Raw genomic sequence first — 16,440 nt, forward strand, 5'->3', positions numbered from 1 at the left:
ACACAACTAAAGGGAAACCACTGCTCTGTTAGACTATAGGGAAGTCATAAAGGACCATGTGACCACTAAGCCAACTCAAGATGTACTCAAAAGTACACAAGGAACCAGAAGAAGGCAAAGGAGGAACAGAAAGTGTGTGTGTGTGTGTGTGTGTGTGTGTGTGTGTGTGTGTGTGTGTATGTGTGTGTGTGTGTATGTGTGTGTGTGTGTGTGTGTGTGTGTGTGTGTGTGTGTGTGTGTGTGTGTGTGTGTGTGTGTGTGGGGGTGTATCCAGTCATGGTCATTAATGCACTTTAGCCTCTGCTCTCAGGAGGCAGAGACAGATGGATCTCTGTGAGTTCCAAGGCAGGGTGAACTATACTGTGAGCTCCAGGCCAGCCAGGTTATAATAATCAATGAAATAAAGATCATGAATTTGAGAGCACAAGAAAGGGAACGTGGGAAGGGCTAGAGGGAGGAAAGAAGTAGGAAATAGTAGGAAGTGGTATAGCCATATTGTAATTTGTGTGGGGAAAAAAGATTCCTTTAAAAACAGTCAGCCTTCATGCTTTAGGGGAAAAAGTCAGGGAAGAGGTATTATTACTTATCCTGAATAGTAAATATAGCTAAGTCTCTCCTTCCCTCTTATATAACCATATTATTCGGGTGGAGGAGGGACTGACTCAATGATTTTATCATTTGTTTGGTATGTTCCACTATAGAAAACTTGATGCTGCTTCAATGGCACTACCATGCTGGTCAAGAGAGCCTGTGATTCCTAGGTATAGGATAATTGCCACCAGGAAATAGTCCAGGAGAAAAAATTCCCTGACAGTTAGGCAGCAGTATGGAAATTACTCGAGAGAAGTGCATTTTTAAAAGTAGGATAATTCATAGCTGAAATATTAACTGTAATAAATATGCCAGAACAAACCTTGATGTATCCATTTGGACATTTTCCACATCCCAAGTGGCTAGTCTAATACCAATTAAAGCATCACAGATTGCTATTATCTTCCTGCATTATTATTTTCATGAATTAATTTTGTCTTAAAAACCAGACCTTTTCCAAATGAGAATACATTTAAATATCTGAGGTACAAAAGTGAAGCTGAGTGTCAGGACCCATAGATATCTATAATTTCAAATTCTAAAAATACAGGACCATGGGAGTAATGCTAGAAAAATTAATAGCTGAGAAAGTGGCCTATGGGGTCACCTGATCATGCCTCTGGGTGTTTATAGAGAATCCAAATAGTAAATCTATTTCATTATGAAGCTACTTGTACTTATCATATATTCATTCATTCCTTCATTCATTTTTCATTCATTCCTCCATATGCATATCCATCTATTGTTTTAATATTTCATTTGCTAAATATCAGGGATCATTTAATGCTGGGAATACTGCTTAGTCATGAAGAAAGGACTACGTGTTAATATTCTTGCTTTACCACAGCTCAACAGTTCATAAATCATCTTAATATAATGAATTATGCCTTAAGTATAGATAAATTTCTGAATATATGGATCATGAAGCTACCTCATATCCTTCGGGCTTTAACTCAAGCACAGTATTGAATGTGCAGATGACTAGAAGCCACGGATGGGGACAGGAGCTTAGCAGAGTATTAAATGTGGATCTGGGGAGCCTTTGCGAAGATGGGCAGATGAAACCGGTGGCTTGGTCTGCTACTGGAGGGTTTTATGTTTCATGGGTTCAGGTTTCTTTCTGTAGTATGACACCATTGTAGATCAGGTGATGGTGGCATTGATACACAAGGATACACAGGGGCAAGTCTTATCAGGGTGTGACTCCCCTTATAGGAACCAAATGGAGCACAGTCCTCGCTCACAACAGGGATGGTGGGGAAAGGGACTGAGAACAGATTCAGAGGATGGGTAGAAGAGAAGAGGGGAAAATGAGTGGTCAACAGTTACGTGATTAATGGAGAATTAAGGACACAGTTTTGAAGACTGTAAAGGACATGGGTCATTGGGAGAGCACGAATGGTGGATGCCCCCTGCTCATGGCTAGGTGAGACTCTCCCACATTGCCTCGAGTTTCATTCTTTGCCATCTGCTACTGGCATCTATTGTATGTAATAGCACTACCCATTGTCTGATAACCTTGGACGTGGTACGCCTGGGTAAAGTCACATATTCTTGATGGGCGGTCAGTACCCAGAAGTGCTGCCCTATCACACATTGTTTTAATATTACTTTTTCTAGTTTGATAAGGAGAGGCCAAAGTTAGCAATAATAATGAAAATGTTTTTCATGTTCAATAACTCTGAGACATTCTTAATTTGTAAACGATCTTTAATCTCTATTGTATCTTTTTTATTCTACAGTGACTTTTTACTCCTCTGTCCTCTCAGATTCGTGGAGGCAATGTTATATTTGATTCATTCTATCACAACCCCTCTGTTTTCTGATGCCAAGGACTAGCTTCACCTTTATATGACTTATTAGGAATAACATTATGGTTCATATTTTTCTCACATTTAATACTTTAATAGATTATATTCATATATTATGTGGGAATCACATATCTATTATCTTCCTTGAAGAAGAATGCATAAAGCATCATAATTACTGCTGAACACGTCATGGTCTTTATGCAGATCATTAATGGGTATCGCAGGATTTATAAGTTAGCAGCTGTGAAGTTGACTTGAAAGGCAAGTGCCCATGGGTGGTGAGACTTAAACATTGGTTAAAGGGCTTGATCTCTTTTACCTGCCCTAAAGTGTGAATGATTCAAGTTTATGCGTCAGGAAGCTCTAAATTCCTGCAGGCGAGGATGTTCAGATGAGCCCGTGAATGGTTATGATTGCAAATATGAAACCTTAGGATTCCAGCTGAGTATTAGCACCGAATGTTTCTGTGATTCTTTGACACTTTAATGTTGAAATGCTCATCTGTTGAATTTTCTGTTCTCTCCTTGCTTGAATTCAATGTAACTTCTTTCTTTGGTTTGTGTAGAAAGTCTCCCAAACTATTCAAAAGAAAAAATTACAATCCCTGTCAAAATTGCTTATAAAAGCTGTTTAAGTTAGCCCCACTTATTGTGTGCAGTCCACTAGGCATTTATAATCCTCTAAGAGCAATAGAGAGCTACTCTCACTGTGAGCGTTGTTAGAAGCAAAGGGCGGTATTGTCTTGTTGTCCCTTTATGCTTTTTAAAATGTTCCCCCTCTCTCCGGCTTTTAATCCTTGTGATCTGTTGAACAGTGGAGTACCTGATGTGTGTTTGTTCCTTAGGCAAACGTGTAAAACTCTTCACGTTGGAATGGCGGAAATAGAAAAAGGAGGTTTCTGCAGTGCCTGGTGACAATTTTTGATTTTCCACATTCAAAATTATTCTGGCTCCACGCTGGAGCGGTGGTTATGGCGAATCCTAGTGTTGGTCGGATTCTGAGGAAGGGACAGAAGTGTCCTTGAGAAGTAGAGATCCCAAACAACTCCAGAAATGAGCGCCTGTCTCCTCATTTCTCACAGAGCAGCAGGTGTGTACCCCGCGTTAACAGGGTGAACTGTGACCTCCCGGTTCATGTGGTTACTGGAGTTTTCCAGGTGCTTGATTTCAAAGAGAGAGAGAGAACAAAATTGGTACAATTTTAGAGACCAGAGGGCAAAGAACTGATGATGTGGTTAATAAAGGAAGCAACAACTGGGAAGAAGCGTTGTTCCTTGAACTGACTTACAAAGCCCCCATGTTGAATGTTGTGCAAAGCCCCCATGGTGAAGAACCAATACTCTGCCATTGCTGAACTCTATGCTCTCACCACTAGGGGCTCTGCAGGGCCAGGGTCCTTAGAATAAGAAACAAAGTAGACAACCCTTGTTTGTACATGAACATCTGTCAGTGATCAACCTGCATAGTTTATAAATTTGCATGAAGAGCCCTGAACCAACTGGCTTTCGTTTAATCTCCATAAACCAAGTCCAGACACATTTCTTACCTAATCTATTCTTTATGTATGGGAATTTACCCACACTTAAAGTATAATATCCCAATCTAAACTCTCTCTGTCTCTGTCTCTGTCTCTGTCTCTGTCTCTCTCTGTCTCTCTGTCTCTCTCTCTCTCTCTCTCTCTCTCACACACACACACACACACACACACGTTTACTTTAGACATTTGAGACTACCGAATTATATTATTAGGAAGGCCCACAGAAGATAATAACCAGGAGATGGTATGGGTCAGAGTTGCACGCATCGTCCATACATCCTGCTTGTTAAGCATCATTATCTATGATGTTCTTTCCTTCAGAGAATGGATTTTAACTTTGCAGTGAACAGAAAGGGGTTTAAACATTCCCACCACACATGGAATGATCATCACCGAAGCTAACTGAATGGGAAATGATAGAGCACGCCCTCCTTCTAGAATATTCTCGAAACATTCTGACTTTGTGCTTCCACACGTTACACCAAGAGTTTTTTTAACATGACAGAACTGTGTTATTTATTTGGACAGGTGTCCCGAGAAAATGTTACAGAAAGCCATTTCATTTGTAACTCCAACCAAACATGAAGTTACGAGAAAATGTTCTTAGCAACCCCAAACCAGTGTGAGGGATGCTTTCACTTCCAGTCCCTTCTCCCAAGTCCCACTGACTACAAACTAAGTTTGAGGCACAGTTTTTGTACTTTATTACGACTCCCACTTACTTCTTCTGCAGTGAAGCTGAAATTGTTGAAGAGTATAGTTCTTGACTAGGCTTAAATTTTAAGCTAACACTTTACTGCAGAGAGTGGGTAAAAACCATCCATTCAAATTATTCTTTATAAATGAGAGGTGAATCCGAAAAACAAATGTAATATCAAATTTGACAGGTGAAGCACATTCCAATTGAACTGAAAAAAAAAATCTCATGGTCTATAAACTTTCCAATGCCAGAATATATAATTCATATCTTTAAAAAATCTACACAGATTCTCCTCAGAAATTACTTTCCTGTCTTAGGATCTTTTTGTACATTATCTAAGCTTATTATTGTTTTCCTGTGTCTGTGTTCCACCAGGAACAGAGAGTGTACAAGTTGGGGGGCCAGAAGTAAAGGGCATCTTTCGCTTACACGTTCTGAAAAGTGCCAACGTGTTTATTAGATACCTAATGAGTGACAAAGTGAGACATTAGTTCATTTGCTGATAGTCAAGTCAAACTGAGGATGAGTTTTCTGTGCTGAAGGGAGAGTGGCTCACAAGAAGCACACTCACACTCATCTGCTTCCTTCCATGAGGCATACATCAGGGCTCAACGTTCTGAGAAATAGCCTAAGTCCATTGTTCTGAAGATTCCATTCCCGTGGAAGACTCCGTTTGCACAGCTCAGAAAGCCCAGACATCCCGTCTGTGCAAACAATTCCCTAGTGCTGCTGTTATATACAATAATGATCACATCTTTTAGAAGATTAAATACAGAGTGGCATAGTGCTAGTTGGGGCTGAGAGAGGAGTTAGGAACTTAGTCCGAGTGACAAGGTTGGCGGCTCAGAACTCTACCAATTCAAAGGACTTCAAAAGTTCTAAATCTATCAGGCAGCAATGCTGGTGTGAAACAGTGTCCGTAGCAGCCTGTAAAAGCTGTCTCAGCTCATCTCATTCACCACAGTGACTGCCAGAACAGCAGAGAACTGTATGACACATCCAGGGTACCTTCATCCCTCTGTTTCCAGGTGAGCTCACCCTAATTATACCTAAACAGGATTAGTTAGCTCTCTGCAGTTGTCTGAAATGCCCTGGGTTGTCTGAAATGACTCTTTTTCCAAATTACCCAAGTCTGTTAAAATATTCAAGAATTCGGTGAGATTAACTGAAAGTAGTTCCAGATCATTCAGTCGCCGAGCTTACTCATGCTGAAGTATTGACTAGACAGCCTTACTAGCCCCACTGTTAGAACGAATGTCAGGACTGATCCAGCCCCAGAGTCCTCTGCAAGAAAAGCTAAGCTGTGGTGTAAGCATGCAGTATCTTTCAGAGCTGCAGATATACACCTATTGCTACAGAAGTAAAAGATACACTTAATTTTAATTTTATATAGATGAGTATATTTGTGAAAAGGATTTATTTCCCTTGTTTTGTAGTCCCTGGTCATTGAAACATGAAAGCTATCTGGAGAGCTGGTTTGCATATGCACATTTTTTGACAGTCAGGGGCCTTCTGTTTTGTGACACCTTATTATATAACATGCTTTGAGATCGAGTGAGTATGTTCATATACAGTTATGAGCAAATTAATGGCAGCTTTTCTCTAGCTTAAACGAAAAACCCGTTACGGTGGAATAAAAACGTTTTAATTGCACATTTAGTATACAGATAGTGAAGCAAGAGCTGCATTCATATCCTTGTAAGAGGTACATTAAAAAAATTCATTTGCAGTGAGCAGCCATTCTAGTCTACGGAAGGAAAGTTCGTTCACATCAGCACTTAAGATTATGGAGGGATTCTGCTGCTCCTTGTGCCTTTATTGAGCGAGCTAAATTTGTTGGAGTGTTCCTGTTAAATTGTGTCTCTTTGTGACGTTATTAAGCAGCTATTATGAAGGTTGGACACAGATTGCATTTAAACCTGCTTCTTTCTCTCAGAAATACTGCCACGCTTCCCTGCCTTCCACTTGCTTAAATAAAACATGTTCATTATTACAAAAATAAATGTTTTGCTAATGACATGGGTATTTTAGAGAAAACTTAACTCCCTTCGGAATGAAATTGACTCTGCCGCTCAAACAGAGCATCTCTCCCATTAATGTGTGTGCGTAACTTACAATGACAAGGATGTAAATGTTATTCCACAGTACTCCATAGCAAGATTTTAATGACTATGTTAGAGAAAAGATTATGTCATTCTGTAAAGAGCAGATTTCACATGGATGCTGTACAGAGTTGGAAGTGATTTCACAAATCTACACACATATTGCAACCTGAAAAAGGTGTTTAGATAGTGTTCTGTGAAAGAATAGTGACATCAGAGTAACCCTTAGAACGGCAGGGCATCTCCATATCAGAGTAACCCTCGGTATGGTAGGGCATCACCACATCTCCATTTCCCTCTTATATAATCATGTCGCAGGTTTTATTCCTGGACAAAGTGTGGCCTTGATTTCCCAGATATATGCCCAGCATGCAAAGTCTCATGGAAGATGGCTCATACGAAACACAAAGGGAGAGGTACAAAAGTAAAGTAGGTAAGAATCTGAGAGGGTGCATAATACGTGCCTACTAATAGGGGCAAGAGGGAATTCTCCAAGTGTCTACAGATGCCTTATAATGGTTTTTATTTCTCTCTATAGCTTACTGAGCTGAATTAGTGCTTTCTGTGTGCACACAGACGTAGACTCAACCACCCCAGCGTGGGAAGTGTTAAAATGCTCGTGTCTGAAGAGTGGTGGTTGCACTGTGGTTGCCTGCCACTGTTTCTAACACACACAGGTCTCTACTTCGTAGCTCAGTGCTCAGGGTGCACCTATCAGAGGTGACTGCCTCCTTAGCACAGGTCTAGACTTCTTAGCTCACGGCCATAAGATACAAATGTTAGGGTCTGCTGTACCTTGAATCAAGTCAAATCATCAGCAGAACTGCCAGCTTGGTGACACAGATCAACCATTTAATCATTGTTTTGTATCAAATCATCTGAAAAGACATTTTATTATACCCAAAGTTATCAAAGAGTGGGAAATTCTTAATATATGACTTTAAAAAACAGTGTTATTTGAAGAACAAGTGGCAAGGTATGTTACTATAGGAAACCCCAAACAAACAAACAACAAACAAGCCATTGATCTCAGTTCAATCAATCAGTATTCCTATACAAACAAGCCCAACAGCTCTGCCGGATAGAGCTCTACGTACCACTTTTGGTCTTATTTGAGAATTAGCACTAATCCCATCTGCTAATTTTTAAATGCGTGTACTAGGATGTACTCCTTGTAAGGGATCTTTGGTTTAATTATAGTAAAAAATGAGTGTGGCAAGGTACTAATATTGTTCTATAATTACACATGGGGAGATTAAATAATGTGTTCAGTCTCAGTGTTTGAAAGCCACAGGGCCTGGATTTGAACTCAAAATGGAGCTCTGGAGGTCACACTATTTCCATATTATCTCCCACCAAACTCAGCTCCCACTTATACAGTTAGCAGAACTTGGGAAGCAAGGAAGATTAGACTTTATGAATATATCACATTAAGATTCTTCCAAATTGCTTAAATACTTGTAAACACTTGGAGAAAGAACAGATTGGAATGTCCTTCCATTGCTGAATTTGAAAAAAACAAAACAAAACAAAAACAATGGAGGGCATTTACGAATGTTCAAAGCATGAAGTGCAGACAGTATAAAAATAACTGGCTTTATGCATTTCAGATTAGACGAGTATCTCATGTGTTGCTTGCTAGCTTTTTATTTTCTTAGTTTAAGAATCTAAGCAGCTATCTGGAACAGATCTGCCGGAGTGGTGTAACTGGATGCTTCTTCAGTCCTTGACACCTGGGTTTATTGTTACCACATTAGTGTCTTCATCTTTCAGAGCCACTGAGGCATAGCTTTGTGCTTGACCCTGGGTCACTGTTGTTATTGCTACTTTTTTATTTACACAGATCCCTCAGTCCAACAGTTGCATGTAACACACCAGCCAATAGACATCAAATAAGATTATAGGAAGAACAGACTTGTGAATCATGACTTCTGCAAAGGCAGATAGATGGGCGCCCTGAAGCAGCAATGACGACATGTGGTCGGGGTGTGTGTGTGTGCAAAACTAGGATTATTTCTCTGTCGCATACAGCATATTGTGTCTGGAGCCCGTTGGACCAAGAAGGTAGAATGCATACATGGGAGCAACCGAGATTTTTCTATCCTCAGATCTCCTGCTATAGTAGATGAAAACTTGCTAAGATTATTTTTAGAAAGTGAAGATTTTACTGTTTGATATTTTATCAAACATAGACTTTTAGTATAAAGTGTTATATTTTAGTTCTAAAAGTAGGGTAATGTTTACGTGTTGTCTTAATGACACTTCCTTGTTAAAATGCAGGATTGTATAAAGATTAATTGAGTAACTCTAATATGCCAGAAAAATCCCAATTTAGAGATTAGAGCAGAGGAGGTGGTATTTATCTCCATCCACTAGTAAGCCAGAATTTAAGGTTGATCCTTTGAACTTTTTCAGTGAGCAGAGAAATTATTAAATGATTGATTTTTCTTTGCTCAGTTTTAATGATTTTGTTTTTAAATACCCTTTGAATTGTGCTTATTAGGTGAGTTAAATTGGAGATGGTTGTCTATACTCATGATCTTGTTTTATGTTTAAAATAGGAATTTGAAATATATTTGAAAATTTGTCTTATTGGTTCTGCCATTATACTTGGTATAGAACTCGAGGTTTCCAGAGGGTGTGCTGGTATATGCTCATCTGCAGGAATTATTCTATATTGAAAAGAGCAGACGCTGAGTTTACCTCCATTTGTAGCACTCAGACTTGTCTGGATTTCTAACACTTCTTCCATTCTATTTCAATGTCTCTTCTTTCATATCTGAAATTGTTATTTCGTGGTGTTTAATGCTGACAAAACTAGATGTTTCTATAGGCACTGTAGTGCTGAATCCTCACGGCAGATGTTAGCAACACCACCTGCCTTTATATATGAGAAAACTGAGAGGGAGAGAGTCTGAAAGTCTCCCTATCACACTGGCTTTAATCCAGAGTGTCACATGTCTAACCATAACGTGTTCTAATCAAGTAAGTTAGAAGGATCAAGTCTAAAATAGACCGTCCACTCTCATTTGATACTAGAAATTATTTTATTGAATACTCCTCATCTAAGAAAAGGATTAACTTAAGAATTCTATGCAAATTTTAATGTGAAAAAATGCTTTATGTTTCAGTCTATAATTATTAGATAGTTCTTATTTTTTACATGGTCATGTTTTTAGTTTTTGGATTTTTAAGTTATTATTTTGGCCAAGAGACAAAATGTATTACAAACGTATGCACTTATATTTTTGTGTGTATATATTTGTGCTTAAATGTATATATCTGTGTGAATGTGTATATTTATTGATGAGTATGTATATACATGCACACACAGAGACTCTAAGAGTTGCAGGAAACATTGGTTGTGTTTAAGGAGGTCTTTACTATTGTTTGTCTTTGAAATTACCTGAAGACAAGGCTTTAATTCATACGCAAAAGACCAACAGAATCTTCTCACAGGTTTTTATTAACCAACTGTAACAAATATTTACCTTTAGATAAAGGAATAATGATGAGAATACCATAGTAACCTTCAGGTGACTCCAAGCTGGGGGTTCAAAGGGGCTGGGCACCCACCCTGCCTTCTTGTCTTAGGGGTCAATGTCTCCTGTTCTGCCTTATCTCCAGCATTGTGCCTCCTTGCTTCATTAACCCCTTCCTGAAACCCATCAATTGTTCTCTCTCAATCTTTTCCAACACCTCTTTACCTTTTCTCTTGTTCCAACACCAGTTTTACAAATATGTTCCCCAGGTTACACTTAAGCAATTTTCTGAGCAGGAAGAAAAAATTTTGAGAAAATGTAGATGAGCTTTTCTTAGCTACTGGTAGTCAAAGATTACACTATATAGAGTATATGGGTAAATGTCATTGTGAAAATATTTTTCAGCATTTCCCATAGTGATCCCATTAGCATCTATGACATAATATCTATAAAAAATAATATTTTATTTCTGTTTCATTCTTATGCCTACTTTCTGGGAGCCCTTCCCAGATTGCTTGGAATGAGTACTGAATGGCAGACAACCTGCTGAGTCTCTCTTCTTCCTGAGATATTTCCACTTTCCATGGTCTCTATAATTCAACATTCCTTTGTGCTGTGGTCCCAGTGTAAGAGGGGCAATGGGATAAGTAGCAGTTGGCCACAAGACAAAAACAAGTTAGCCATCCTCCTGTTTCAAAAACATTTTGAATTTTGCATGTCTTTCTGCAGTGTAACTTGAGATCAGCTATGGGAGAGCAAAGTAGAATTACCTTGTTATTGAGTTTAATAATTTCATTTTTCATGACACACCACAAAACAACAAAATAAGGCAGCCTTTTAAACAAACATCTTATCAAAGGCTAAACAGCTGTGTAAGTCACCTAATGAAATAAAACCAGGTGTGCACCTTAATTTTAAAACATCACATTTTTAGTACCCATTGGTGTAGGATGATACCTAGGGGATTTTCTAAGGGTAACCTACCTAATAATGGTATAAAGCAAAGAGTGCATTAATATAGCAATAGTTTTATGTTTTTCCTACATCACTTCTGCAAATGTAAGTAATTTATTTACAACACATTCATTTCATTTCATATATACATACAATATATTGGATATTAATAGTTATGACAATTTGCTGTGAACCTTCCTAGTTGATTCAAATTGCATTAGAAATACAATTAGTTTTATAAGAAGATCTACACACTTTGAAATTTGCTAAGTCATTGCCCCGTTCTTCATTTTTTGCTTCCACAAGCATTCTTTTGATCACACAGAGATGGTATTTTTCAGAACATATAACAGAGTTTGATAGCACACTCCCTCCCGCCTGGGTTTTATGCTGTTTTGAGAACGGATTATGTAGAATGGGTCTCCAAGGGTTGAGAACATCCTCTGACTGAACTCTACTGATCAAAGACGTTTCTCTACAGAGGTCTACAGATTACAGCTACCTTATCTTCACAAATGAGAGGATTCTCAAAATCATTCTCCTTCAGACAAGGGAACTATTGCCAGCAGCAAATGTCTTTTTCATAGTGGGAGACATTTGAAATAATAAGGAAAGTTGTTTTAAGAATATTACAAAATGATAGAAAGAAAGCATGCATCTGTTTTAGTAGTATATGAACACAGGAATACTGGAGAACTCAGTGATGTGTTTGATCCAGTGAGAACTACCTAGAAACCATTAGCTCCTGTTTACTAGTTCTGGGGTTGTAGCTTTATTATAGAATATTGATCATATTTTTTCCTTCCTTTCCAGGTAACTCATTAACGACTCCTAAATCAAGTAATCCTCAAGGCTGGGTTCACGGAGACATCAGCATAGAAACTGGACTCCTACAGTGACCTGGAAGATTTTTATAACTCTCCGAAGAGACATTTAAAACCCATTTCCAAGGAATTCTATGGCTTGTCCTCTAATTCCTACTGAAACTAAGACTTTAAAGAAGTCTGAAGTGAACTTTGGGTGCTGAAGACTTCGTCAGCTGTGAACTGTGCTTGGCTCATGATGTTTCTGAGGGAAGCGGAACTCTGCTCTCACGGAGCCGGGATAGGGTTGGTTTTCTGGGCTGACACCAGAGACCGTCACCTGTAAGATTTTCTGGCCTCAGCTGTGACTGCTCTTGTGTCTGAAGCTGTCTCCCAAGCACACTGTCCCGTCATGGATGTGCTCCTGGCTCCTTTCTTCCTTGTCTAATAGGACTGTGCACAGCTTTGATGACGTTCCCTTTGCAAACTCTTCCGGCATGGCATAGACCGAGACAATTAATTTTATTGGTATTCTAACCTTGAAACCCTGAAAGCCTACATGTTTTAACATCTTGCTTTTGCCTCTGTAAAAGGAATAGAAGTATTTATCCACGGATAATGATACTCATTGGCAAATCACAGTGATCTGACTACGTCCCTCATAAAAGAATGTGTAGGCGAGCTGGCACATTTCCCCAAGGCTAATACGGACTGCAGCTCTCTGACAGTTAAACAGATAGCAGTTAGGACTGGGTTCCAATTCCCATTACACAGTACTCTGTGCCTCCAGTGCACCCTTCCTTCCAGTTTTTTTTAAAGTGTATTTTCTTTTTTTATATTTCCTTTTACTTTCCTTCACAGAAATCATCAATGTACAGTCAACTTAGCAGGTAGCTTTTGATTTAAAAAAATAAAATAAAACAGGCCAGGGATGCATGTGCTTCTCTAATTTCTCATCACTTACATTTCTTCTAGCATTTTCTTAAACTATCCTTTCTGTCTTGTTTTAATATCATCTCTTGCTCGATTCCAATGACTGCTTGAATGCTTATATATTTGTTCAGTCTGTGGATAGAAAAAAAAATCTGTTGATTTTCCTTGACCACAAAGGTCTAAATACGTGCTTATGGTTGTTCTATTCAAATAATTCTTGGCCAGTATTTTGTCCATATTTTCACTTGTGCTTTTAGTTCTTCAGGAGTTTTCTTACAAATATTTAAAGGCCTTAAACATTGATTTACCTTTTTCTAAGTTATTACAGAATGTATAATTTTGTACGGCATTTATTTTGTTTCACTTGTGAAGCGGGGGAAGGGAACAGTGGTTACGGCCACCCTATAATAATAGTACAATGTAAACCTATAGTTTGAAGGAACATAAAGGCAAGGGTTTTTTCCATGTCTTGTTTATTTTAACTTGATCGAAATGCTTCACAGATCATGCCATTAGATGGTCCATCATTTTAGTAAGAGAGTGAAGCTGTTTGGGACTTCTTGTATTTCTAGAACTCATTGGCAAAGCCAGTTAACCTTGTGTTGGTTTCTAGGATGGAGGTTCACATATTCTAGAGAAGAATCTGTATCTGTTAGTCTGTAACAATACTCAAAAAGAGTCACACGTTAACTAGAACCCTTTAGTAGGAAGAAGAGCTAAAATTGTTAAAAAGTGTTAAAAATTAAATCGGAAAAAACCACACTTTTAATACTGAGCAAAAGTCAACTGCCTCATGAATATGTGGAATGAAGCGATTCCCACCTCACTTTTAACTTAAAACCTGTTGGGTGGTCCAAGTCTACACAGAGTCAAAATGAGAGGAGTAACGATTGTGCTGCACTTTCTCTGTCAAACGAAGCACCACTACTTCCTCTGGAACAAAAATGAAAAACTATCATTTGGGATATTAAGAATTTATCCTAGGTTTGTTTGAAATTACGAATCATGCTTCTCATTTTGAAAACTATGTTATTTAAACCAACGCTGGAATTTCTGTATTATATAAAAGTGTAATACATGTCTATCGATAGAAAAAAAATAAATGGAATTTCAAATATATGATCTAGAATATTCCCGGTAGATTAATGTTGTGACTATTCGGAAAAAAATAAATAAAATTGGAATATAAAGTGGACTCACTTTCACAAGTAAAATGTGGAGAATCTGGTTTCTTGTATCGTATTTTAAAAGTATCCTAGTTAGTAAGCAATACAACATTGAATTTAGATGGAGGCGACAAATTCTTCAACCTTTTTTAATAAAGTTCTGTGTTAAACTTTCCATTTGTATAGGGTTCTAACATTTGACTTGCTTCTTAGGAAACTAAGAGATCAGTACGTTGATAGCTGTGATTTTCCCCTGCAAAGCACCTGTGAACACAAATGCTAAAATCCATCTGAAATCCATAATGAAAGCTATAAGCTATTAGGAAACACGTGAGAGTAGATGTAAGCATCAATACCATGTCTTAATATATATTAATTATATATATTTCAAATATATATAATATCTTTTGAAAATGTCTCTTTATTCTGACATTGTTTAAAATTCACAAGAAGCTGCCGGAGGACAGTATAGGGTATCACTTTTCCCTTTCTCACCTTTCCCTTAGGGATAACATCCTTCAAAATCCTAATACGTTGTCACAACACAGAAGCTCACACTGGTGTAATACCATGAGCTCAAATGGTGATGTATTCCTATGTCTGTCAGTTTTCACATGAAGTATGTGTGTATACTCTCACCCTCTAAAAGTGCATTGGTGACATTTCACTGTAGGACTCTGGAACATGCATCAGATGTGAGGGACCGGTAAAGGACTGGCTACAACAACCCCGAAGTTCCTAGTCTTAGAACAATAACCTACAGCTTTATTTTTACTTCCTTTCTACATTTTTTGTTGCCTTAATAGAAAGAATATTTAACTTTAACTCCAGACAGAACTATATGCGATTTTACATTTGGTGTTGTTTTTTAATGTGTAGTAAGAGGGTCTGAGAACCTGTCTTTATGACCAAATTGGAAAGCTTCCCACCCACACCAGGAATGACTGCTTTTAGTGTATGTGATTACTGCACAGAGTCATTGAGTTAATCAACTTATGTCTGTGTTTAACCTAGTACCCATGCAAAAGGAATGTGTGTGTGTGTGTGTGTGTGTGTGTGCTGATAAAAAAATTTTATATACACATTTATATTTACACATGAGATAAAAGAGAAAGATGCAAAAATAATATCAAGTAGGGGACTTTTCATCACCCTGTCTTTCTCATTTTGATTCACTAATTCACATGGAATTACAATGATACTGAGGACAATGGGTAAAGCACTAGGAAGCTAGGGAGATGTACATTGCCTACCTAGGTGCCCAGGACAGAACATTATTATTTCAGTCAGGTAAAGTTTTTCCTTTTATTTGTCCTCTATAATGTTTTTTTCTCCCTCCTTTATTTCTTCTGTTTCACATATTGAATACATTAGCAAAAGAATGTGCATGTGTGTATTGTTTTTTGAGTATTTCTTGTAAATATATACACAAACAGAAATATATGTGGATTTTTGTATATATACACAAATATAAATGTGGGTTACTGGTAAGCTTTATTCGTAAATTTTGTTCTCAGTTGCCTTGATCTCCACTCTGCAGGAATGTGCAATGTGTTAGTTATCCAGCACTTCACTGACAGCTATTGATTCCCTTGTAAGCACAAGCATATTTGACCAGATTAAAATTTTGGATTAGTTGATCTTTATTCTTAAGAACAAATTTTCTAGATGCTGTTCCTGGGCATATTGCTGTAATATGCAGTTGGGAAAGTTGATAAATGGTTTTATTGGTGTTTCAGATTTGTTTTATTTCGTTCATCTTTTTTGGGGGTGGGGGGTGTTTTTGTTTCCTAAATGGATACTTTGAACATTTTTCTATAAGGTCCTTTCCGACCTGCAAAACAATAGAACTTAATTCAAGAACAGGATGGTGCATTCTTAAAGTTGGGGTTTACAGATCTTGGGGAAATATGCTCCAATGTCTCAAAAGGAATAGAGTGTGAACATGGGGAGAGAGAGAGAGAGAGAGAGAGAGAGAGAGAGAGAGAGAGAGAGAGAGAGAGAGAAGAAATGCTTATGGGAGAGCTACAAAGACCTGAGCTTGAACAGGAAGAGTGGGAAGATGACTGTTGGGTCCTTGTCCTAGCTCAAGTTCAACTAGACAAAGAAAGCCTAAAATGTGCCCATGTCCATTCCTGCTTGCCTTTAATTGGTCTGAAATTGACATCCAGGTAGAGATGTTCCTTTTGAAAACTCCTCTGTCTTTTCCAGTGTATTTCCAGTCAAGATGGACAGGGCGAAATGTATGTAATGCACAAGTGAAATGACAGTGAGGCAAGAACTCCAGGGGTTTCCGAGCCCAGCAGAGTAACACAGGTGTAGGCAGACACTAGCGGAAATGTGAGGCAAGCACAGGCTACAC

At 38.2% G+C, this 16,440-nt stretch overlaps 1 protein-coding gene across 4 annotated transcripts in view; it reads left to right on the plus strand.

Moving 5' to 3' along the window:
* Tafa2 (TAFA chemokine like family member 2) overlaps positions 1–14,139 on the plus strand; it is a 464,270-nt gene extending 450,131 nt beyond the window's left edge. For 3 of the 4 annotated variants that reach the window (XM_032913322.1, XM_032913308.1, XM_032913330.1), the window contains exons 5-6: positions 3,247–3,491; positions 11,990–14,139. In XM_032913322.1, coding sequence (XP_032769213.1) covers positions 3,247–3,258 — 12 coding nt within the window. In that variant the 3' untranslated portion in view covers positions 3,259–3,491; positions 11,990–14,139. The remainder of the gene's footprint in view (positions 1–3,246; positions 3,492–11,989) is intronic. The other variant, XM_032913314.1, reaches the window with a different exon arrangement.
* The last annotated feature ends 2,301 nt before the right edge of the window (positions 14,140–16,440 follow it).

The sequence above is a fragment of the Rattus rattus genome, chromosome 1 (genome assembly GCF_011064425.1).
Source record: "Rattus rattus isolate New Zealand chromosome 1, Rrattus_CSIRO_v1, whole genome shotgun sequence".
Lineage (NCBI taxonomy): Eukaryota > Metazoa > Chordata > Mammalia > Rodentia > Muridae > Rattus > Rattus rattus.